Source organism: Scyliorhinus canicula, chromosome 6, assembly GCF_902713615.1.
Source record: "Scyliorhinus canicula chromosome 6, sScyCan1.1, whole genome shotgun sequence".
NCBI lineage: Eukaryota > Metazoa > Chordata > Chondrichthyes > Carcharhiniformes > Scyliorhinidae > Scyliorhinus > Scyliorhinus canicula.
In genome coordinates, this window is record NC_052151.1 from 2,288,624 (window position 1) to 2,312,918 (window position 24,295).

Here is a 24,295-nt window from a genome sequence, read left to right on the forward strand (position 1 = left end):
CTAAGACCACGAACACTCCCGCCAGAATCTTCCCAATTTTTCACAATTCCAAAACATGATGCGCGTGATTCGCTGGCCCCCGCCCACACCTCTCACACTCATCTGCTACCCCCTGAAAGAACCCACTCATTCTCGCCCGAGTCATATGCACCCTGTGCACCACCTTAAACTGTATCAGGCTCATCCTTGCACAAGAGGACGTCCTGTTTACCCTTCGCAGTGCCTCACTCCATGCTCCCCAATTGATCTCCATCCCCAACTCTGCTTCCCATTTCTCCTTGATCTTCACCACCTACTCGCCTCCCTGCTCCCCCAGCTACTTATATATATCCCCAATTCTTCCCTCCCCTTCCACATCCGGAAGCAGCAGTCGCTCCAGCAGGGTGTATCCCGGCAATCTAGGGAACCCCTTCCAGACCTTTCGTGCAAAGTCCCTAAGCTGTAGATACCTGAGCTCACTCCCCCCTCGGCAGCTCTACCCTCTCCCTTAGCTCCTCCAGACTGGGGAACCCTTCCTCCAAATACAAATCCCTCACCTTGACCATCCCCACTTCCCTCCACCTCCTGTATACACTATCCATCCCCCTCCCCCGGCTCAAACCCATGATTCTCGCACAGCGGCGTTAGCACCGACATCCCTTCCACCCTAAAATGCCTCCTCAGCTGATTCCATATCTTCACCGTGGACTGTACCACTGGGCTCCCTGAATACCTACTCGGAGCCATTGGCAATGCTGCCATCACCATAGCCCTCAAACTAGACCCCTGACAAGACACAGTCCTCTATCTTCACACCAACAACTTAGCCAATAATTTCACATCTGTGTTCAATAGTGATATGGGTCTATACGACCCACATTACGTTGGGTCCTTCCCCTTTAATTCAGGGTTAGTGTGGTTACTGCCTGTGTCATCATCTCCGGCAACTCCCCCTTCTCCAGCGCTTCATTAAAGGCCCCAACAGATGTGGCGCAAATTCCTTATAAAATTCCACCAGGTACCCATCCGGCCCAGGGGCATTGCCCAACTTCATACCCCTGATACTATCCAGCACCTCCCTCAGCCCCAGGGGCTCCTCCAACGCCTGCCTCTTTGCTTCCTCCCCCTGGGGAAATTCCAGCTCGTTCAGAAACCGCCCCATGTCCCCCTCCTCTCCTCCTGGGTCTGCCTCATAAAGTCCCTGGTAATACTCTCTCAATGCCTCATTTATCTTCCCTGGCTCTGACACCACATCCCCAGCCCCAGTCCGGATCTTCAATATTTCCCTGGACACAGCCTGCCTCCACAGCTGGTGCCTCAGCATGCAGCTCGCCTTCTCCCCATACCCGTACTGCACCCCTCTTGCCCCACACAGCTGGTGCCCCAGCATGCAGCTCGCCTTCTCCCCATACCCGTACTGCACCCCTCTTGCCCCACACAGCTGGTGCCCCAGCATGCAGCTCGCCTTCTCCCCATACCCGTACTGCACCCCTCTTGCCCCACACAGCTGGTGCCCCAGCATGCAGCTCGCCTTCTCCCCATACCCGTACTGCACCCCTCTTGCCCCACACAGCTGGTGCCCCAGCATGCAGCTCGCCTTCTCCCCATACCCGTACTGCACCCCTCTTGCCCCACACAGCTGGTGCCCCAGCATGCAGCTCGCCTTCTCCCCATACCCGTACTGCACCCCTCTTGCCCCACACAGCTGGTGCCCCAGCATGCAGCTCGCCTTCTCCCCATACCCGCACTGCACCCCTCTTGCCCTACACAGCTGGTGCCCCAGCATGCAGATCGCCTTCTCCCCATACCCGTACTGCACCCCTCTTGCCCTACACAGCTGGTGCCCCAGCATGCAGCTCGCCTTCTCCCCATACCCGTACTGCACCCCTCTTGCCCCACACAGCTGGTGCCCCAGCATCCAGCTCGCCTTCTCCCCATACCCGTACTGCACCCCTCTTGCCCTACGCAGTTGCCCTACCGCCCTCCCCGTTGTCAGCCTGTCAAAATGCCTCTTCAACTTTTTCCTCCTCGCCAATCCCTCCACGGTGGGCACCCTCGAATATTCCCTGTCCACCTCCACTATCTCGCTCACGAGATACGTCATGTTCCGCCCTCCTTTTCCCATCCGCACCAGCCTTAAACAAAATAATTTCCCCCCCCGACTACTGGCCTCAGTGCTTCCCAAAATGTGGCTGCTGACACCTCCCCATCTGATTCAACTCCACATATTCCTTCATCTCTGCCCCCACCTTATCACAAAAACCTCCATCCACCAACAACCCCGAGTCAAACCTCCACCCCGGCCTCTGCTCTCGTCCCGTACTGAACCGAATATCCAGCCAGTGGGGCGCATGGACCGAGATAACTAACCCCACATACTCTGCCCCCTCCACCCCAACCAAAATCTCCCCACTCACTACAGAGTAATCAATCCTCAAATACACCTTATAGACGTGTGAAAAGACGGAATACTCCCTTCCCCCTGGGTTCTGAAAGTGCCATGGATCCACCCTACCCATCCTCTCCATAAACCCCCCCAGCTCCCTCACCATTCGTACCCTACCCATCGACCTGGGGCTCGATCTATCCACCCTCGGCTCCAGGACACAGTTACAATCTCCTCCCATGATCAACTGGTATGTGGCCAAATCCGGGATTGCTGCCAGCAACCCCCTCATAAAACCCACATCATCCCAATTTGGGGCAGATACATTTACCAACACTAACGGTGCCCCTTCCAATACCCCACTCACAATCACATATCTCCCACCCAAACTGTTAGCTTCTGGTTTGCCGACAATCTGTGTAACTAATCCCGGGAATAAAGAGTCAGAGAGAATTACATTTTCAACATCATGGTAGGAGATTCAGGAATTTAGCTTGTCCAGGTGCAGCTGAAGTCACTGTGAGTTTGTGACAATGTTTTTCTTCGTCTCCCATGAGTTGCAAAGCACCATGTAAATGTTACTGTGAAGAGAGGCCAGGAGATGGTGTGTGGATCTGTCAATGCAAAGTAATCACATCAGCTGATTGCCTCACTCAAAAACAAGGTCATTGGAAATGTCCGGGTGGTCTGGAGCACCCACTGACCACTGAAGTAAAACTGCCCCAAAGACAGATCTGAAACCTCATTCCAATTGTCCATCGGGACATTTACAGGGCCCACATTTCACAGCAATAGGTGGAGCTGATTTTTATATTTGAAATTGTTCCATTGCTCCTCAATCCTGTCGCAAAATTAAGCTGTAAAAAAACTTTAACCAGGAACATATTTGGTTGAGTCATTGCAGATTGTGGTCACATGGTATTTATTATTGCTTCTTGGGATGTGGGAGTTGTGGACAAGGTTGGATTTATTCCCCTTTCCTTGGTGTTCTAAGATGACGATGAGCACTGTGTTTAAACGCTGCGTTCCGTGTGGTGCAGATACACCAACATCGTTAAGTTGTCAGTTCCAGGATTTCAAGCCAGCGGCAGTGAGAAAATGGAGATTGAGTATTTGGAGAGGAACGTGGATTGTTCCCACTTCCCAGACCTGTGAGGTTAAACTGCCTGTTGTAGCCTCATTGACATCGAGGTGTGATTGGATAACTCAGTGGAGATTCATAGAATCATAGAATTAGAGAGTTAAAGTGCAGAAGGAGGCCATTCAGCCCATCGAGTCTGCACCGGCTCATGGAAAGAGCACCCTACCCAAGGTCAACACCTCCACCCTATCCCCACAACCCAGTAACCCCACCCAACACTAAGGGCAATTTTGGACACTAAGGGGGAATTTATCATGGCCAATCCACCTAACCCGCACATCTTTGGGCTGTGGGAGGAAACCGGAGCACCCGGAGGAAACCCACACACACACGGGGAGAACGTGCAGACTCCGCACAGACAGTGAACCAAGCTGGGAATCGAACCTGGGACCCTGGAGCTGTGAAGCAATTGTGCTAACCACCATGCTACCGTGCTGCCGTAGCAGGAGTTTAAATTTGTCTTGGACAGGAGCACAAATGTGTGAGCGTACACCAGCCACCTATTGGGCCAGCTGAGATCCAATAAGGCCGCACAGGCTGGAGGTTAAAGCAGGGCCTGAAACCCATCCTGGGCAGCAGCTCCATTTTCATTCCCATTGACTCTGGTGGAATGGATTGGAGTGTAAATCAGGCCCTGATCTACTATCACCCAATCTGTCATATTGCCCAAAACAACCCTCTCCCCATGGCTCTATCCTGGTCTCCATGATGCTGGCCCACATCACAGGACAGCTCACTAACTGGGACTGGGCTGGATTTCAGAGACACATTGAGACAGTTTGAATATTGAAGAGATGCAACTGAGCTGACGGAGCCCATTGCACACAATCCCCCAATGTCCACATCTCCCTGAGAGGTGGCATTGCTAATGGCAGCTGCCTGTTACACTGAGAATAGTGAATGCTCTGTGTGTGTGTGTGTTTGAAAAGTCAGATAGAGAACAAGCCCCTCCTGACCCTTCACCAAAGTTCTATCTGTATCGCTGGGAAATTTATCAGCCTTACAGGTGTCAGGCATTTTGATATTTTGTGTTTTCCTGTCTTGCTGGAAGGCCTTTCTTTGCTTCTTTTTAACGTGTTCTACACAGAGGGTAGTGGGTGCCTGGAACTCGCTGCCGGAGGAGGTGGTGGAAGCAGGGACGATAGTGACGTTTAAGGGGCATCTTGACAAATACATGAATAGGATGGGAATAGAGGGATACGGACCCAGGACGTGTAGAAGATTTTAGTTCAGACGGGCAGCATGGTCGGCACAGGCTTGGAGGGCCGAAGGGCCTGTTCCTGTGCTGTACTTTTCTTTGTTCTTTGATAGGATTAGTTGAGATGGTGAACACATACAGGAGAGAGAAAACACTGAGAAACGTGGCCAGGAATTTAGACAGACTTTGGGGAAGTATTTTTAAAAGTTGATAACTTCCTACGAAAGGAGACAAGGATGTACCCACAACCGCCACGACAGACACTACTGGAAGACCTACTGGACGCAAGTATCCTAGAGAAAGGGAACTGTAGTGACATGTATGACCGACTGGTAGAAAGGGACGACACCGTACTGGACGCAACAAGAAGGAAATGGGAGGACGACCTGGGGATGGAGATAGGGTGGGGACTCTGGAGCGAAGCACTGCATAGGGTCAACTCCACCTCCACGTGCGCAAGGCTCAGCCTGACACAACTAAAAGTGGTACATAGAGCCCACTTAACAAGAAACCGTATGAGTAGGTTCTTCCCGGAGGTGGAGGACAGATGTGAGCGGTGCCAAAGAGGCCCGGCCAACCACGCCCACATGTTCTGGTCTTGCCCCAGACTTGTGGAGTACTGGACAGCCTTCTTCGAGGCTATGTCCAAAGTGGTGGGGGTGAGGGTGGAGCCATGCCCGATAGTGGCGGTCTTCGGGGTTTCAGACCAGCCAGATCTATTCCTGGGGAGGAGGGCGGACGCCCTTGCCTTTGCCTCGCTGATCGCCCAGCGTAGAATCCTGTTTGGCTGGCGGTCAGCAGCACCGCCCAGAGCTGCAGACTGGCTGTCCAACCTCTCGGAATCTCTCCAAATGGAGAAAATCAAATTCGCCATCCGAGGGTCAGACGACGACTTCCACAGAACGTGGGAGCCATTCATGCAATTGTTCCGGGACCTGTTTGTGGCCAACGTACAAGAGGAAGAATAGTCGAGTGGCCAAGAATCAGGGGAACATGGACGGGAATCGGGGGAAGGTAGCCGGGGGAAGGTAGCCGGGGGGGGGGGGGGGGGGGGGGGGGGGGGGACTACGGGTTTGTTACGGGGGTTTGATGGCTAGCTAAGGCCCAAAACCAAACTGCAAATAAATGCCAATAAACATGTGCCTCGGCCATATTGGGGAATGTCAAATATGTATGCTGGCTAAAGGGGGGAGGCCACAGTTATTATTACGAAGATGCTTACCTGTAAATATATATGTTAATTTTGGCGTGTTCTTTTTTCTCTCTAACAATTTGTAATTTGTTCAATATAAAACATGAAAACTGAATAAAAAAACATTTATAAAAAAAAACACTGCTGTCTCACAGTGCCAGGGACCCGGGTTAACACAGCTGTCTCACAGTGCCAGGTACCCGGGTTAACACTGTTGTCTCACAATGCCAAGGACCCGGGTTAACACTGCTGTCTCACAGTGCCAGGGATCCAGGTTAACACTGCTGTCTCACAGTGCCAGGGACCCGGGTTAGGACTGCTGTCTCACAGTGCCAGGGACCCGGGTTAACACTGCTGCTTCACAGTGCCAGGGACCCGGGTTAACACTGCTGCCTCACAGTGCTAGGGACCCGGGTTAACACTGCTGTCTCACAGTGCCAGGGACCCGGGTTAACACTGCTGCCTCACAGTGCCAGGGACCCGGGTTAACACTGCTGCCTCACAGTGCCAGGGACCCGGGTTAACACTGCTGCCTCACAGCGCCAGGGACCCGGGTTAACACTGCTGTCTCACAGTGCCAGGGATCCGGGTTAACACTGCTGTCTCACAGTGCCAGGGACCCTGGTTAACACTGCTGTCTCACAGTGCCAGGGACCCGGGTTAACACTGCTGTCTCACAGTGCCAGTGACCTGGGTTAACACTGCTGTCTCACAGTGCCAGGGACCCGGGTTAACACTGCTGCCTCACAGTGCCAGGGACCCGGGTTAACACTGCTGTCTCACAGTGCCAGGGACCCGGGTTAACACTGCTGCCTCACAGTGCCAGGGACCCGGGTTAGCACTGCTGCCTCACAGTGTCAGGGACCCGGCTTAGCACTGCTGCCTCACAGTGCCAGGGATCCGGGTTCATTTCCAGTCTCGGATCACTGTCTGTGTGGAGTCTGCACGTTCTCCCCGTGTCTGCGTGGGTTTCCTCCGGATGCTCCGGTTTCCTCCCACATTGCAAAGATGTGCAGGTTGGGTGGATTGGACATGTTAATTGCCCTTAGTGTCCAAAGGTTAGCTGGGGTTATGGGATATGGTGGGGTGTGGGCCTAGGTTGATGCATCGTCACTGGGCAAGTCATCCAGAGAGCCAGGAGAATGGTCTGGGATCCTGGGATCCAATCCCACTCTGGCACATGGTCACATTTTAATTCAATAAAGAACATCTGAAAGTCTAATGATTGATAAAATCCCATCTGGGAAGGGAATCTGCCGCCCTTACCCAGTCTGGCCTACACGTGACTCCAGACCCACAGCAATGCGGTTCCCTCTGAGCCAGCCGCTCAGTACCAGGGTAATTAGGGATGGGCAACAAATGGCGGCCCCACCCAGAATTAAATAAAGATTGGAGCTGGAGTAGATCGATCAGCCCCTCCAACCTGCTCCATCGTTCGATTAGATCATGTCTGATCTCACTGTGGCCTTAACCCCACTTTGCTGCCTGTCCCCATAACCTTTCCCACCAAAACCCTGTCTAACTCAGGCAGGGGGGTCAATGCTGAGTGTGTGAACGGGAATCAATAGTGAAATATCTGCCCCCGGGCAGTTCACATTTCCCAGCAACCAGCATCACACAGATAATAATAATCATCTTTATTATTGTCACAAGTAGGCTGACATTAACACTGCAATGCAGTTACTGTGAAAAGCCCCTAGTCGCCACATTCCGGCACCTGTTCGGGTCACAGAGAGAGAATTCAGAATGTCCAATTCACCTAACAGCACGTCTTTCGGGACTTGTGGGAGGAAACCGGAGCCCCCGGAGGAAACCCACGCAGACACGGGGAGAACGTGCAGACTCCACACAGACAGTGACCCAAGCCGGGAATCGAACCTGGGACCATGGAGCACTGAAGCAACAGTGCTAACCACTGTGCTACCGTGCTGCCAGTAATTTCTAAATGATTTCTATATTCCAGGCTGGGATCAAAATACCAAAATACATTTCCATAGTTAATCAGCTGGGGCGTTTCTTCAACACCGTGATGTTCCCGTAGCTAAACTTTATTCAAAACCATCCCTTTGAAACTGTATAAAAATCCCTGAGCTCTCTGCTCAAACTGCAGATCGAGGCTGAAGGTGCTGAGGGTCATTCAGTGAATTCACCAGAGACCTGTCCCGACACCAAGATGCTGAGAATCTTCTTAACCGTGTCTGTCCTCTTCTGGAACCATCTCGCTGCACAGAATCTAGTAGACGAGTTGGCCGGGATCTGTGAAGCAAATGACTGCCTTATACCCTCAGTATTTGTTGAGGACAAGGTAAGTATAATTAGAACAATAATAATCTTTATTAATGTCACAAATAGGCTGACATTAACACTGCAATGAAGTTACTGTGAAAAGCCCCTAGTCGCCACATTCCGGCGCCTGTTCGGGTCACAGAGGGAGAATTCAGAATGTCCAATTCACCTAACAGCACGTCTTTCGGGACTTGTGGGAGGAAACCGGAGCACCCGGAGGAAACCCACGCAGACACGGGGAGAACGTGCAGACTCCGCACAGACAGTGACCCAAGCGGGGAATCGAACCTGGGACCCTGGCGCTGTGAAGCCACAGTTCTAACCCCTGTGCTACCCTGTATCAGCGTGACAGAGAGCATATTCAGCAAATCCATTTAGGGTTTTGGTTCTCCCGTCACAGTAATGTCTTGAACCAGGAATGCATTTGGAGTGGTCGATATGGACTTTAGCCAGGCTGTTGATAGGGTCCCTCGTGGCAGACTGATCAAGTCAGGGCCCATGGGACCCAAGGCAAAGAGACACATTGGCCACAGGGCAGCGGGAGCATAAATAAATGGGAATGGATGGGAATGACCCCTTTGCTCAGCACTCCCGGGATTCTCTGTCCCTGAGAGTCACGTTGGAATGTTTGCCCCATTGGTCAGGCCCACCACGCCTGGGCCCAGATAGTAGGGACCAAGTGAGCCCATCCGCAGCCCAGCCCACCCCCCATCGGCCCTCACCCCCCCTCCCCATCGGCCCTCACCCCCCCTCCCCATCCGCAGCCCAGCCCACCCCCCATCGGCCCTCACACCCCCTCCCCATCACACAGCCCAGCCCACCCCCCATCAGCCCTCACCCCCCCTCCCCACCACACAGCCCCTCCCCCCCCATCTGCCCTCACCCCCCCTCCCCATCAGCCCTCACCCCCCCTCCCCATCAGCCCTCACCCCCCCCCCCATTAGCCCTCATACTCACTCCCCTCCGGCAGCAGGGGGGGTCTCCCTATCACAGGGGTCTCTGGGGGTGGGGGGTCTGCCTATCACAGGGGTCTCTGGGGGTGGGGGTCTCCCTATCACAGGGGTCTCTTTGGGGGGGGTCTTTTTGGGGGGTCTCCCTATCACAGGGATCTCTGTGGGGGGGTCTCCCTATCACAGGGGTCTCTGGGGGTGGGGGGTCTCCCTATCACAGGGGTCTCTGTGGGGGGGGGGGTCTCCCTATCACAGGGGTCTCTGTGGGGTGTCTCCCTATCACAGGGGTCTCTGTGTGGAGGGGGGGTCTCCCTATCACAGGGGTCTCTGGGGGTGGGGGGTCTGCCTATCACAGGGGTCTCTGGGGGTGGGGGTCTCCCTATCACAGGGGTCTCTTTGGGGGGGTCTTTTTGGGGGGGTCTCCCTATCACAGGGATCTCTGTGGGGGGGTCTCCCTATCACAGGGGTCTCTGGGGGTGGGGGGTCTGCCTATCACAGGGGTCTCTGGGGGAGGGGGGTCTCCCTATCACAGGGGTCTCTTTGGGGGGGGTCTTTTTGGGGGGTCTCCCTATCACAGGGATCTCTGTGGGGGGGGTCTGCCTAACACAGGGGTCTCTGGGGGTGGGGGGTCTCCCTATCACAGGGGTCTCTGTGGGGGGGGTCTCCCTATCACAGGGGTCTCTGTGGGGTGTCTCCCTATCACAGGGGTCTCTGTGTGGAGGGGGGGTCTCCCTATCACAGGGGTCTCTGTGTGGAGGGGGGTCTCCCTATCAGGAACAGGCTTGAGGAGCTGTTGGGCCTATTCCAGCTCCTATGCTTTCAGCCTGGATTAGTGCCTAGATACGAGGCCCAGTTTCTGACCCATTGAAACCTTTCTGTTTAAATAATGTGGTAAAACAGCCAAAGGGAAACACAATGACTGGACATGATTCAGTGTTGATGGCCGTCAATAACATTCTCTATATTTGTTTTCATTGAAAGCCCAAGGGGAAGGAGTCAGGCCCAATGTGCAGGGTAACTCGAAAGTTGAAAGAGTGCATGAGGGGGTCAGGAAAATCCATCTGGAAATGGGGATGCCAAGTCTCCCATCATCAACTCCAAACTCTTTTCCCAGGTCAGTCCATGCAGGACATGAATACTGTTCCCACACCTGGGAACCGAGGACAGGCCCCTCAACACTGATGGGTTTTGGTGCCAGTTCAGTTGAGTCACATGGTGATGGATTTTATTTTCTTGTTTCAGAATTATCTTGAGGTGCAATTTAAAGAACGTAAGAGGGTTGAAACTGAAGTTGATGCAGAGGATATTAAAAGTGCGCTGGCAATCGGTCTGGAGAAACTATTCAGTTATGCACGTTGTGGGAATGTTGCAGGTATGTCAGATGTTCCTTCAAAGTAACAACAGATTATAAAGCAACCGTTCCCTCTTTAACCTGTCAGGTTTGAAACTTTCTGTACAGACTGACACACTGACCAAAGAATTGTCAATCCCAGAGTGATCCTCGGTCACATGGGACTAGTGGGTTGAGGCGCTAATGGGGCTCCTGCTTTGATACCTGCCGGCTTTATATTCCCAGAATCCAGGACAGTTTCCCACGTGTACTGGGAGCGGGATTCCAGCTGTAGTTGCTGAATTTCCCCAGTGTAATAAAGGCTCTTTGTCAGGCATGAACCCGCTATTGGAGTCGACATGAACCCTTGTAGAAGCTGAGAAACAGCATCTCTCTCAGCTCAGTGGATGCTGCAGGAAAGCTGGCTCCTGTCTGAGACTCAGTGACAGGAAATTCTACCTTGTTAAAGAGAAATCGTCTGTAACTAACTGCGTACAGTTATTTCATGGTTAATGGTGGATAATGGTGAATGGTTAATGGTTAATGGTGGTTGAGGGTGAATGTTTAATGGTTAATGGTGGTTCAGGGTGAATGGTTAATGGTTAATGGTGATTGAGGGGGAATGTTTAATGGTGAATGGTGATTGAGGGGGAATGTTTAATGGTTAATGGTGGTTGAGGGTGAATGTTTAATCAGGTCGCCCCTCAGCCTCCGTCTCTCTGGGGAGAACAATCCCAGTTTATTCAATCTCTCCTCATAGCTAATACCCTCCATACCAGGCAACATCCTGCTAAACCTTTTCTGTCTCTCTCCAAAGCCTCCACATCCTTCTGGTAGTGCGGTGACCAGAGTTGGACACAGTATTCCAAATGTGGCCTAACCATTGTTCTATATAACTGTGACATAATGTTTGAGCTTTTATACTCGCTACCCCGTCCGATGAAGGCAAACATGCCGAATGCTTTCTTTCCCACCATTTCCACCTGTGCTGCCACGTTTAAGGATCTGTGGACCTGCACGCCCAGATCTCTCTGTGTCTCTCTGCTCCTGATGGTTCTGCCATTTATTTCATAGCTCCCGCCTGAATTGGATCGACCAAAATGCATCACCTCGCATTTGTCCGGGTTAAATTCCATCTGCCATTTCCCTGCACGATTTTGCAGCCTATCGAAATCTCTAAAAAGATTTCTGCGTGTCAAACTCGAAGCTAAACATCCCTTTCAGGCAACAGTCCTCATAGATTTCCTCTATACAAACACCAATAAAGACAGCACAAAGATCTCCTGCAGCTGCTGGGTCTGTGAGGGTGGCTGCAAGCTGTATTCTTCACAGCTCAGCTTTCTGCACACGCTCTCCTCAAGGTCACAAGGTAGCACCATAGACACAGAACCAGAGAAATGATACAGCCCAGAAGGGGGGCCATTCCAACCGTCTTGTTCATGCTAACCCAAATATATCCAGGTGTCCTTTCTAATCCCATTGTACTTCACACGGCCCATAGCTCTGCAGTTTACAACACTTAAGGTGGAAATCCAGCTGCTTTTTCAAACAGTATAAGGTCTCTGCCTCCACCAGCAACTCAGGCAGTGATTCCCAGACCACCCAACACTCTCTGCAGAACAGGATTTTCCTCATTGCCCCCCCCAAACCTCCGGCCACACATCAATCACCCATGGGGGTTTGAACTCACAGCCAATGGGAAGAGGTTGCTCCTGTCTAACTCTATCTCTACGCCTCACCGTTTTGTACACCTCAGTCCTGTCACTGTTCAAGGAAAAGAACCCAAACCTCTCCAATCTCTCCTGGTAGCTACAATTCTCCAGCCCTGTCAATATTCTAGTACCCCTCCTCTTCCCTCTCTGCAGAGCAATCCATCCTTTCTGTAATGTGGTCACCACAACACAGTATCCCAGTTATGGACTCACCCCCGTCTTATACCGTCCCAACATTACATTCCTACTTTGGTTCGAAAGTTCAGGTCAATTCACCAGAGTCCCAGGTGACCATCGGCTGCTTTCCCCTTTGAGGGGGAGAACTGGCTGGTGGGGATTTAACCTGAGGGTCACCACACCTCAGGCGAGGGGCGAGGGTGAGAAGGCGGAGCCTTGATGAATAACCCCCGTCGGTACAGGAATCGAACCCACGCTGCTGACCTCGTTCTGCATCACAAACCAGCTGCCCAACCAAGTGAGCCAAACAGACCGGCGGTGTTCTATCCCTCTGCCAATGAAGACAAGCATTGCATTGACCTTCTGTCTAACCGTACCTACCGGTACTTCTGTCCTGTCTGCCCTTCCAGCAAGAACACAGACCAGTGTCTATCTGGGCAGCTCTGTGCTGTCTGCCCTTCCAGCAGGGACACACACCAGTGTCTATCTGGGCAGCTCTGTGCTGTCTGACCTTCCAGCAGCGACACACACCAGTGTCTATCTGGGCTGCTCTGTGCTGTCTCCTCCTTCCAGCAGGGACACACACCAGTGTCTATCTGGACAGCTCTGTGCTGTCTGCCCTTCCAGCAGTGACACAGACCAGTGTCTATCTGGACAGCTCTGTGCTGTCTGCCCTTCCAGCAGTGACACACACCAGTGTCTATCTGGGCAGCTCTGTGCTGTCTGCCCTTCCAGCAGGGACACACACCAGTGTCTATCTGGGCAGCTCTGTGACACTCAGCAGCCACAATAAAGGTACAAAGTTTGAGGAGGGGAGGAGTGTGAGGAGCGTTGGAGTCGGGGGTTGGGGGTTACTGATGGCTTGATGAAGACGTGAGCGGCAATGTGGAAGAGGGGGATAGGGCTGGGGGGCCGGGAGGGGGTGTGGGTGCTGTGGGGGAGGGGGGAGGGGGGGTGTAGGTTGCGGTGGGGGGGGGGGGGGCAGGGAGGGGGTGTGGGGGTGGGGGGCAGGGAGAGGGTGTGGGGGGGTAGGTTGCGGTGTGGGGGGGCAGGGAGGGGGTGTGGGGGGGTAGGTTGCGGTGCGGGGGGGCAGGGAGGGGGTGTGGGGGTGTGGGGGGGTAGGTTGCGGTGTGGGGGGGTAGGTTGCGGTGTGGGGTGGGGCAGGGAGGGGGTAGATGAGGAACAGACTTTCCCTTGAGGCTGGGGGGCTTTCCCAGCTGGGTGTTAACGTGCTGCACAGTCTGGTGAAGGGAGGGGGCTGCACAGAGTGAGATGAGTGAGCTGGACTGACATTTCAATATGGTGTCGGTTTGCTGATATCCATCACTGTAAATACACAAGGGGTTAATGTAAATACATTACAACTAAATAAACACTAGAGGGAGCACCAGAGACATCATCACACACAGACATTCAACCAATAGGTCAGCAAGGTAGGACATGACCAATGGGCAGTCAAGACACCCAGAGGTGACACTACCACAAGGGGGCTACCCATATAAAAGGACAGGGCACACAGGCTCTCTCTCTTTCTATAGGCGACACTCAGAGAGACAGGGGCAGATCAGGAAGCATCACACCCACCGCATGGCTTAGAGCAGACTGGTTAGTTAGACTGAGATACTATAGCAAGATCAGCAGGAGAGACAAACTCAAGTAGGAGAATTGTTAACTGTTCAATAAATGTGTTAAACCTATCTCCAAGTCTGAACCTTCCTTTGTCAGAGCGTACATCAAGGAAGCAGCTTGTGCTACGTGAAGAAGCAGAACACAACATTCGGCTCTCACACTCCGAGTGGGACCATGTTGGCCACATGCTGCTCTCCATCCTGGCAACTTGGTCATTTGCATATTCCCTTAAAGTGATATCACAACATTTTCCACATCTCACCAAAGTGACCCTGCCCCCTGACCTGTAACCTCTGACTACCTATCAGCTGATCACCCAGCTAAATGCTATAACAGTGTGTGTGTCTGTCCACAGGTACTATTGTTCCCCTCTCTGCACCTTGGGGAGTTTTTGGATACTTGAAAAATGGGGAAATACAGCAGAAATTCCGAGTATTTCTTGTGATAGTTCCTCAAGTCACCAACCCACCAGCACCAACAGATCCAACAGTTGAAATAGTAACAGCACCTCCTGTGTGGTACTATGGCAGGTGAGTTTAGAGCCTTTGTCCTTGATCTTTATGTTGTCTTTGTTGACAGGAATAGTGCCGGGAGACTGGAGGATAGCAAATGTTGTCCCCTTGTTCAAGAAGGGGAGTAGAGACAACCCTGGTAGTTATAGACCTGTGAGCCTTACTTCGGTTGTGGGTAAAATGTTGGAAAAGGTTATAAGAGATAGAACATAGAACATAGAACAGTACAGCACAGAACAGGCCCTTCGGCCCTCGATGTTGTGCCGAGCAATGATCACCCTACTCAAACCCACGTATCCACCCTATACCCGTAACCCAACAACCCCCCCCTAACCTTACTTTTTTAGGACACTACGGGCAATTTAGCATGGCCAATCCACCTAACCCGCACATCTTTGGACTGTGGGAGGAAACCGGAGCACCCGGAGGAAACCCACGCACACACGGGGAGGACGTGCAGACTGGGTTTATAATCATCTTGAAAAGAACAAGTTGATTAGCGATAGTCAACACAATTTTGTGAAGGGTAGGTCGTGCCTCACAAACCTTATTCAGTTTTTTGAGAAGGTGACCAAACAGGTGGATGAGGGTAAAGCGGTTGATGTGGTGTATATGGATTTCAGTAAAGTGTTTGATAAGGTTCCCCACGGTAGGCTATTGCAGAAAATAAGGAAGTATAGGATTGAAGGTGATTTAGCGGTTTGGATCAGTAATTGGCTAGCTGAAAGAAGACAGAGGGTGGTGGTTGATGGAAAATGTTCATTCTGGAGTTCAGTTACTAGTGGTGTACTGCAAGGATCTGTTTTGGGGCCACTGCTGTTTGTCATTTTTATAAATGACCTGGAAGAGGGTGTAGAAGGATGGGTTAGTAAATTTGCAGATGACACAAAGGTCGGTGGAGTTGTGGATAGTGCTAAAGGATGGTATAGAATACAGAGGGACATAGATAAGCTGCAGAGCTGGGCTGAGAGGTGGCAGATGGAGTTTAATGCGGGAAAGTGTGAGGTGGTTCACTTTGGAAGGAGTAACAGGAATGCAGAGTACTGGGCTAATGGCAAGATTCTTGGTAGTGTAGATGAACAGAGAGATCTCGGCATCCAGGTACATAAATCCCTGAAAGTTGCCACCCAGGTTAATAGGGTTGTTAAGAAGGCATATGGTGTGCTAGCCTTTATCAGTAGGGGGATTGAGTTTTGGAGCCACAAGGTCATGCTGCAGCTGTACATAACTCTGGTGCGGCCGCACCTGGAGTACTGCGTGCAGTTCTGGGCACCTCATTATAGGAAGGATGTTGAAGCTTTGGAAAGGGTTGAGAGGAGATTTACTAGGATGTTGCCTGGTATGGAGGGAAGGTCTTACGAGGAAAGGCTCAGGGAATTGAGGTTGTTTTCGTTAGAGAGGAGAAGGCTGAGAGGTGACTTAATAGAGACATATAAGATAGTCAGAGGGTTAGATAGGGTGGACAGTGAGAGTCTCTTTCCTCGGATGGTGATGACCAACACGAGGGGACATAGCTTTAAATTGAGGGGTAGTAGATATAGGACAGATGTCAGAGGCAGTTTCTTTACTCAGAGAGTAGAAGGGGTGTGGAACGCCCTGCCTGCAACAGTAGTAGACTCGCCAACTTTAAGGGCATTTAAGTGGTCACTGGATAGACATATGGATGAAAATGGAATAGTGTAGGTCAGATAGGCTTCAGATGGTTTCACAGGTCGGCGCAACATTGAGGGCCGAAGGGCCCGTACTGCGCTGTAATGTTCTATGTTCTATGTTCTATGTTCTATATATTGTGATTGATGTTCCTTTCTGTCAGCTCTTGTATCAACATCACTCAGCCTGGGGTGGGATTCTCCCTTTTTGAGACTAAGTGTTATGGTGTGGGCAGGAACGTGGGCAGGAATGTGGGCAGGAGCGTGGGCAGGAGCGTGGGCAGGAACATGGGCAGGAATGTGGGCAGGAACATGGTCAGGTACGTGGGCAGGAGCGTGGGCAGGAACGTGGGCAGGAACGTGGGCAGGAACGTGGGCAGGAATGTGGGCAGGGATGTGGGCAGGAATGTGGGCAGGGACATGGGCAGGAGCGTGGGCAGGAACGAGGGCAGGGGCGTGGGCAGGAACGTGGGCAGGAACGTGGGCAGGAAAGTGGGCAGGAATGTGGGCAGGAACGTGGGCAGGAGCGTGGGCAGGAACGTGGGCAGGAGCGTGGGCAGGAACGTGGGCAGGAACGTGGGCAGGAGCGTGGGCAGGAACGTGGGCAGGAACATGGGCAGGAGCGTGGGCAGGAATGTGGGCAGGAACGTAGGCAGGAACGTGGGCAGGAACGTGGGCAGGAACGAGGGCAGGAACGTGGGCAGGAACGTGGGCAGGGACATGGGCAGGAACGTGGGCAGGGACATGGGCAGGAAAGTGGGCAGGAATGTGGGCAGGAACGTGGGCAGGAGCGTGGGCAGGAACGTGGGCAGGAACGTGGGCAGGAGCGTGGGCAGGAACGTGGGCAGGGACATGGCAGGAACGTGGGCAGGAACATGGGCAGGAGCGTGGGCAGGAATGTGGGCAGGAACGAGGGCAGGAACGTGGGCAGGAACGTGGGCAGGAACATGGGCAGGAACGTGGGCAGGAACGTGGGCAGGAGCGTGGGCAGGAACGTGGGCAGGGACATGGGCAGGAACGTGGGCAGGGACATGGGCAGGAAAGTGGGCAGGAATGTGGGCAGGAACGTGGGCAGGAGCGTGGGCAGGAACGTGGGCAGGAACGTGGGCAGGAGCGTGGGCAGGAACGTGGGCAGGGACATGGCAGGAACGTGGGCAGGAACATGGGCAGGAGCGTGGGCAGGAATGTGGGCAGGAACGTGGGCAGGAACGTGGGCAGGAACATGGGCAGGAACGAGGGCAGGAACGTGGGCAGGAACGTGGGCAGGGACATGGGCAGGAACGTGGGCAGGGACATGGGCAGGAACGTGGGCAGGGACATGGGCAGGAACGTGGGCAGGAACGTGGGCAGGAACATGGGCAGGGGCGTGGGCAGGAACGTGGACAGGGACATGGGCAGGAACGTGGGCAGGTACATGGGCAGGAACGTGGGCAGGGACATGGGCAGGAGCGTGGGCAGGAACGTGGGCAGGGACATGGGCAGGAACGTGGGCTGGAACGTGGGCAGGAACGTGGGCAGGACCGTGGGCAGGGACATGGGCAGGAGCGTGGGCAGGAAAGTGGGCAGGAACGTGGGCAGGACCGTGTCCGCTTGCCGGAAAACACTCTGAATCTTCCCACCCATCATTAATTATTCCCCTGGGTGTTTTCCGCTGTTTTCAGCAGTGGGTCAGGCCTGGATGGTGTGGAGTCCGCCCTCCTGCCCGGGTGTCATATTGAAAAGATGGCCAACAACACTGAGCCACGTTGACAAAATAAGGTGGACCACCTGAAAATGCAGATAGATTTCCAGGAACATTGTGAGGCTGGAGGATGGACCCCACCCCCGCCCCCCCCCCCCCCCCCTTCCGGACACCAAATCTGGAAGGTCCAAGGGCCAATTCTCCCCCAACCCACTGCTGTGATGTTCCAGGGTTGTGGGCGCTCTCCATCCTCAACTCTGTGGGCAGTGCCAGGCATCCTGACTTTGGCACACTACATTGTGAAGAATGTTTCTCACACTGGCACTTTTTCCCGCAGGAATGGCAGAGAATCTATCCTGTTGGGGTTGGGGGGGGAGGGGGGACGCACCCCTAGGTCCCTCTGCTACTGCACTATCTTTAGAACTGTGACATTAAGTCTGGATTGACTCTCTCCACCCTTTCTGTAAAATGCATCACCTCACATTTCTCTGTGTTAAACTCTATCTGCCACTTGCCTGCCCATTTGGCCAGCTTCTCGATGGTCTTACTCCAGCTATGGACTAACTCAGTGTTCTCAAACATTTTCTCCGGGGACCCATTTTTACCAACCAGCCGACCTTCGGGACCCGACCCGGCCGACCTTCGGGACCCGACCCGGCCGACCTTCGGGACCCGACCCGGCCGACCTTCGGGACCCGACCCGGCCGACCTTTGCGACCCGACCCGGCCGACCTTTGCGACCCACGCCGGCCGACCTTCGGGACCCGATCTGGCCGACCTTCGGGACCCGACCCGGCCGACCTTCGGGACCCGACCCGGCCGACCTTCGGGACCCGACCCGGCCGACCTTTGCGACCCACGCCGGCCGACCTTCGGGACCCGATCTGGCCGACCTTTGCGACACACGCCGGCCGACCTTTGCGACCCACGCCGACCGACCTTTGCGACCCACGCCGGCCGACCTTTACGACCCACGCCGGCCGACCTTCGGGACCCGATCTGGCCGACCTTTGCGACCCACGCCAGCCGACCTTCGGGACCCGACCCGGCCGACCTTCGGGACCCGACCCGGCCGACCTTTGCGACCCGATCTGGCCGACCTTTGCGACCCGACCCGGCCGACCTTCGGGACCCGACCCGGCCGACCTTTGCGACCCGATCTGGCCGACCTTCGGGACCCGACCCGGCCGACCTTTGCGACCCGACCCGGCCGACCTTCGGGTCCCGACCTGGCCGACCTTTGCGACCCACGCCAGCCGACCTTCGGGACCCGATCTGGCCGACCTTCGGGTCCCGACCCGGCCGACCTTCGGGTCCCGACCTGGCCGACCTTTGCGACCCACGCCAGCCGACCTTCGGGTCCCGACCTGGCCGACCTTTGCGACCCACGCCGGCCGACCTTCGGGACCCGATCTGGCCGACCTTTGCGACCCACGCCAGCCGACCTTCGGGACCCGATCTGGCCGACCTTTGCGACCCACGCCAGCCGACCTTCGGGTCCCGACCTGGCCGACCTTTGCGACCCACGCCAGCCGACCTTCGGGACCCGATCTGGCCGACCTTTGCGACCCACGCCAGCCGACCTTCGGGTCCCGACCTGGCCGACCTTTGCGACCCACGCCGGCCGACCTTCGGGACCCGACCTGGCCGACCTTTGCGACCCACGCCAGCCGACCTTCGGGTCCCGACCTGGCCGACCTTTGCGACCCACGCCGGCCGACCTTCGGGACCCGACCTGGCCGACCTTTGCGACCCACGCCGGCCGACCTTCGGGACCCGACCTGGCCGACCTTTGCGACCCACGCCAGCCAACCTTCGGGACCCGACCTGGCCGACCTTTGCGACCCACCATTTTCTATTACCTTGTTTGCTGCTGGCAAAAATGGGGGAAATGGTTTTGGGTCCCTTTGGCCCTCGGACCCCCTCCTCCAATGGAACCTGTTGGATGAAGGTGAAGCCTTCCGGTGTCGGAAAGTCTGGAGTCTCCATCTGACCAAAGTTCTCATTTTTATTCCTGTAAAATTTTATCAAATAAACCCCCCCACCCCGAACTTGTAAAACAAAAAGCAGCGACAGTTTTTTAAAAGAGCGGCGGCGCTGCGTATACGTGCCTGATCATCGGTGCGCATGTGCATAGTTTTGTGCATGCACGCCAACGATCTGGCACACATGCACAGTGCGGCCGCTTTTCTGTTTACATGTTGGCAGCCATTTTGAAGGCCGCTTGCCGCCGGCGTTATTAACAGCCGGCTGGGTGACTGGGAGAGCCGTGACAGACGGCTGGGTGACTGGGAGAGCCGTGACAGACGGCTGGGTGACTGGGAGAGCCGTGACAGACGGCTGGGTGACTGGGAGAGCCGTGACAGACGGCTGGGTGACTGGGAGAGCCGTGACAGACGGCTGGGTGACTGGGAGAGCCGTGACAGACGGCTGCTCGATCGGGAGAGCCGTGACAGACGGCTGCATGACTGGGAGAGCCGTGACAGACGGCTGGGTGACTGGGAGAGCCGTGACAGATGGCTGCGTGACTGGGAGCGCCGTGACAGACGGCTGGGTGACTGGGAGAGCCGTGACAGACGGCTGGGTGACTGGGAGAGCCGTGACAGACGGCTGGGTGACTGGGAGAGCCGTGACAGACGGCTGGGTGACCGGGAGAGCCGTGACAGACGGCTGCGTGACTGGGAGCGCCGTGACAGACGGCTGGGTGACTGGGAGAGCCGTGACAGACGGCTGGGTGACCGGGAGAGCCGTGACAGACGGCTGGGTGACTGGGAGAGCCGTGACAGACGGCTGGGTGACTGGGAGAGCCGTGACAGACGGCTGGGTGACTGGGAGAGCCGTGACAGACGGCTGCTCGACCGGGAGAGCCGTGACAGACGGCTGCGTGACCGGGAGAGCCGTGACAGACGGCTGGGTGACTGGGAGAGCCGTGACAGACGGCTGCTCGACCGGGAGAGCCGTGACAGACGGCTGCGTGACCGGGAGAGCCGTGACAGACGGCTGGGTGACTGGGAGAGCCGTGACAGACGGCTGGGTGACCGGGAGAGCCGTGACAGACGGCTGGGTGACTGGGAGAGCCGTGACAGACGGCTGGGTGACTGGGAGAGCCGTGACAGACGGCTGGGTGACTGGGAGAGCCGTGACAGACGGCTGCTCGATCGGGAGAGCCGTGACAGACGGCTGGGTGACTGGGAGAGCCGTGACAGACGGCTGGGTGACTGGGAGAGCCGTGACAGACGGCTGGGTGACCGGGAGAGCCGTGACAGACGGCTGCTCGATCGGGAGAGCCGTGACAGACGGCTGGGTGACTGGGAGAGCCGTGACAGATGGCTGGGTGACCGGGAGAGCCGTGACAGACGGCTGGGTGACCGGGAGAGCCGTGACAGACGGCTGCGTGACTGGGAGAGCCGTGACAGACGGCTGGGTGACTGGGAGAGCCGTGACAGACGGCTGGGTGACTGGGAGAGCCGTGACAGATGGCTGGGTGACTGGGAGAGCCGTGACAGACGGCTGGGTGACTGGGAGAGCCGTGACAGACGGCTGGGTGACTGGGAGAGCCGTGACAGACGGCTGGGTGACTGGGAGAGCCGTGACAGACGGCTGGGTGACTGGGAGAGCCGTGACAGACGGCTGGGTGACTGGGAGAGCCGTGACAGACGGCTGGGTGACTGGGAGAGCCGTGACAGACGGCTGTACGACCCTCCCGACATTCACCGTGGGTCGTGCCCCCGAGTTTGACAATGCCTGGACTAACTGACTGGTGGAGGCAACTCAATGGGCTGAACGGTCAACTCGGTTCCTGTTGCCCTGGCAACTGACTTTGCAAACAGGTTTTGTCAGGAGTATAAAAATGTAATTCCTGTTCTTAATTCTGTTGCAGGGGTTTTGACACGAAAGTTGATGAAAAGCAAATTGAGGAACATCTGTTTCAAATAATGAAGGACTTGGAACAGGACAACCAATCCTTCGACAGCACATACTTTATCATGGATATGTTTAACACAGACGGGTTAACAGGAATGGGTTTTGAAAAGACAGGAGAATGAAGTTTTTCTGGAAGGTTCTGTTACCTTTCTAAACATCAAACAGTGAGATATGCTTAACTCTATTCTAAAACTGTTTAACTTTCCATTGGGTTTAATAATGAGCATAGTTTTAATCTCCTTACCTGAAGAAGGTTATATTTACCTTTGAGGGACGCAATGTCTGTCTATCAGACAGGTTACGTATATGTGTCAATATTGGCATTGTGGACAATCCCAACAATGTCCATCTCCAAATCCCTTTGACCCTGTTGAGAAATATTGCCCTCTACTGGCAGTTAGTAATTCTGACTCCCACACACACACACTGCAGCATTTATTCTAGATTCAAAATTATTCAGAGACATTAATATCAACAGTGAACATTCCTTCCTCATTTCCATACACTGTCCCATTGATTATTTAGCTCAATGATTCTAATCAATGTTCTTTTCTCGATGTCCAGTTCAGTTTCTCCCCACATTGTCCGGTGATCTTGGTTCTCACTTGGGGCTGGACCCTTTTGTCTGTCTCAAAATTAAATAAAAACAGAGACTCTTCAAGTCCGCTCCACCATTCAGGAAGATCATGGCTGATCTTCGACCTTAACTCCACCTTCCCACACTGTCCCTCGAGTGTGTAATCTGTCTAATAAACAGGGAATGTACTCCCACTAAACTCGGATCATCCACCCTTAACTAAGGAGCCCAAACATCATCACATCATATTCTACCTGCCATGTTCTTCACCACTCACTGAACCAACCAAATGTGGAGCAAACACGTGATGGTCCACCCACACGTTAACCGTACATGTGACTCCAGCCCTGATATATTTGACTGTCTCTGAGTCCCGCCTGCTCTATTTCCCGTTAATAATGTTTTTAATTTGGTTTCCCTTCAACGTCTCAAATTCATTGCTGAACACGTCTCCACACTGCACAGATACAGGGCAAAACTCAATAGTACCGGGTGCTGGGCCCTCTATTGGGGAACGGGGATTAATCACTGCACTAATTTGCTTTTTCTGTCATCTTGCTTTCAATGAATTGTGAAACTGAGACTGAGATGGCCCTAGTGTCAGATATAGTTCCAGAATGTTCTATCTTCACACAGCGATGGAATATATTCATATTTATCCATCATACTGACCAGAATGTTTCAAGTTGATGTGAAAAGAGTTGGGATTTGTTACAGAGCACAGAGTATTGAAGCTGTTCAATGTGAAATCATGGAGTGATCAGATGTGGGACTGTTCCTGGGCTCTCTCACTCGGAGTTAGTTCCAGACGGGATTATTTAATTACAAGGGAATGTTTAAACTGTAAAGTGTGTTCACCATTTGTAAAATAATGAGATTTTCATCACATCATCTGGAAGATTTTGCTTCAATGTTTGAATAGTTCTGTGTCCTGTGCTGTATAATGGGAATGGACCATATAACAGACTGTGTGGTATAGATACTGGACACTGTAGGAAGAACACGTCACTCACTGGACAAACCTGCTAATGGACACAACATCCTGTGTGGGCAGTAAAATATTCCCTTTTCCTGCCAGTCCTGAGAATCAAACACTGGACATTGTGGTGGGGATGATTAAAAAGGTTGTTTCTCAATCGGGTTTGATCTGACTCAGATCAGTCCAAGTTCAGGAAACAGATGGGCCCAGCTCAGGGAAGTGGCAGTTTGCTGACCCAGGTCTGAAGCAGCTTAAACTTGGTCCTTAAACTGGAGCAAGAATCCCAATCTAAAATTAGAATCCAGAGACTGAAGATGGAATAAAATTTCCATTCAGATCTCCTCAAACCCACACTGGGAGCTGACTTTGGGAATATCGACAGACTGAATCTGTGATTGAGAAAATGATGGATTCAGATCTGACTCCCGTTAACAGGTGGGCCATTCACAGGTTTCTCTGCTGCAGTAAATAATCCATCGTCTTCTAGTCTTTGTTTGTCTTTTGTTTTTCAAACTGCTGGGAATGATTCTCACTGTGAAATAAAGAGGGTGATGCATTTACACATTTGGTCTCGTGTTAGATTCTTCCTCACAAATCAATCTGGGTCAATGATCACATCACTACTTTCATATCAGATAAACTCTCCACATTTCAGTGAAATGATTCTGTTCAGATGTTGAGGTGTAAAATTAAAGAATGAGAAAGAATGAAGAGACGGAGAGTCATTTATTGGGAGATGTGACACTTGGAGAGCGAGCTCCATATTGGTCAGGTGACAGCTCACACCGCGTGCAGTCCGACACTTCAACCTGTCAAACTCCACTCTGAGCAGTGTTTCTAACTCTGTCAATGGGATATCACTGGAGAGATAGAGGCCAACACTCAACAATTCATGGACCCCAATCTGGGTGGGTCGGGGAGGGATGTAATTTGGGATCTGGTTCATAGAATCCCTGCATTGGAACATACAGAGATACAGGAGGAGGCCATTCA

General features: G+C 53.6%; 1 protein-coding gene across 1 annotated transcript; it reads left to right on the top strand.

Annotated features, from left to right (window-relative positions):
* Window positions 1-8,008: 8,008 nt before the first annotated feature.
* Window positions 8,009-23,864, top strand: LOC119966954. Its single transcript, XM_038798908.1, has 4 exons — window positions 8,009-8,201; window positions 10,375-10,504; window positions 14,336-14,510; window positions 21,703-23,864. The coding sequence occupies exons 1-4, from the start codon at window positions 8,070-8,072 to the stop codon at window positions 21,866-21,868; spliced, it is 603 nt and encodes a 200-aa protein (XP_038654836.1). The 5' UTR covers window positions 8,009-8,069; the 3' UTR covers window positions 21,869-23,864.
* The last annotated feature ends 431 nt before the right edge of the window (window positions 23,865-24,295 follow it).

What these genes read in the sequence shown, in the direction of transcription:
- LOC119966954 (XM_038798908.1), top strand. Translation starts at nt 8,070, where the DNA reads ATGCTGAGAATCTTCTTAACCGTGTCTGTCCTCTTCTGGAACCATCTC. An exon ending in CAGTATTTGTTGAGGACAAG is followed by an intron (nt 8,202 to 10,374) that starts GTAAGTATAATT and finishes TTCTTGTTTCAG; the next exon opens with AATTATCTTGAGGTGCAATT. An exon ending in CCTGTGTGGTACTATGGCAG is followed by an intron (nt 14,511 to 21,702) that starts GTGAGTTTAGAG and finishes ATTCTGTTGCAG; the next exon opens with GGGTTTTGACACGAAAGTTG.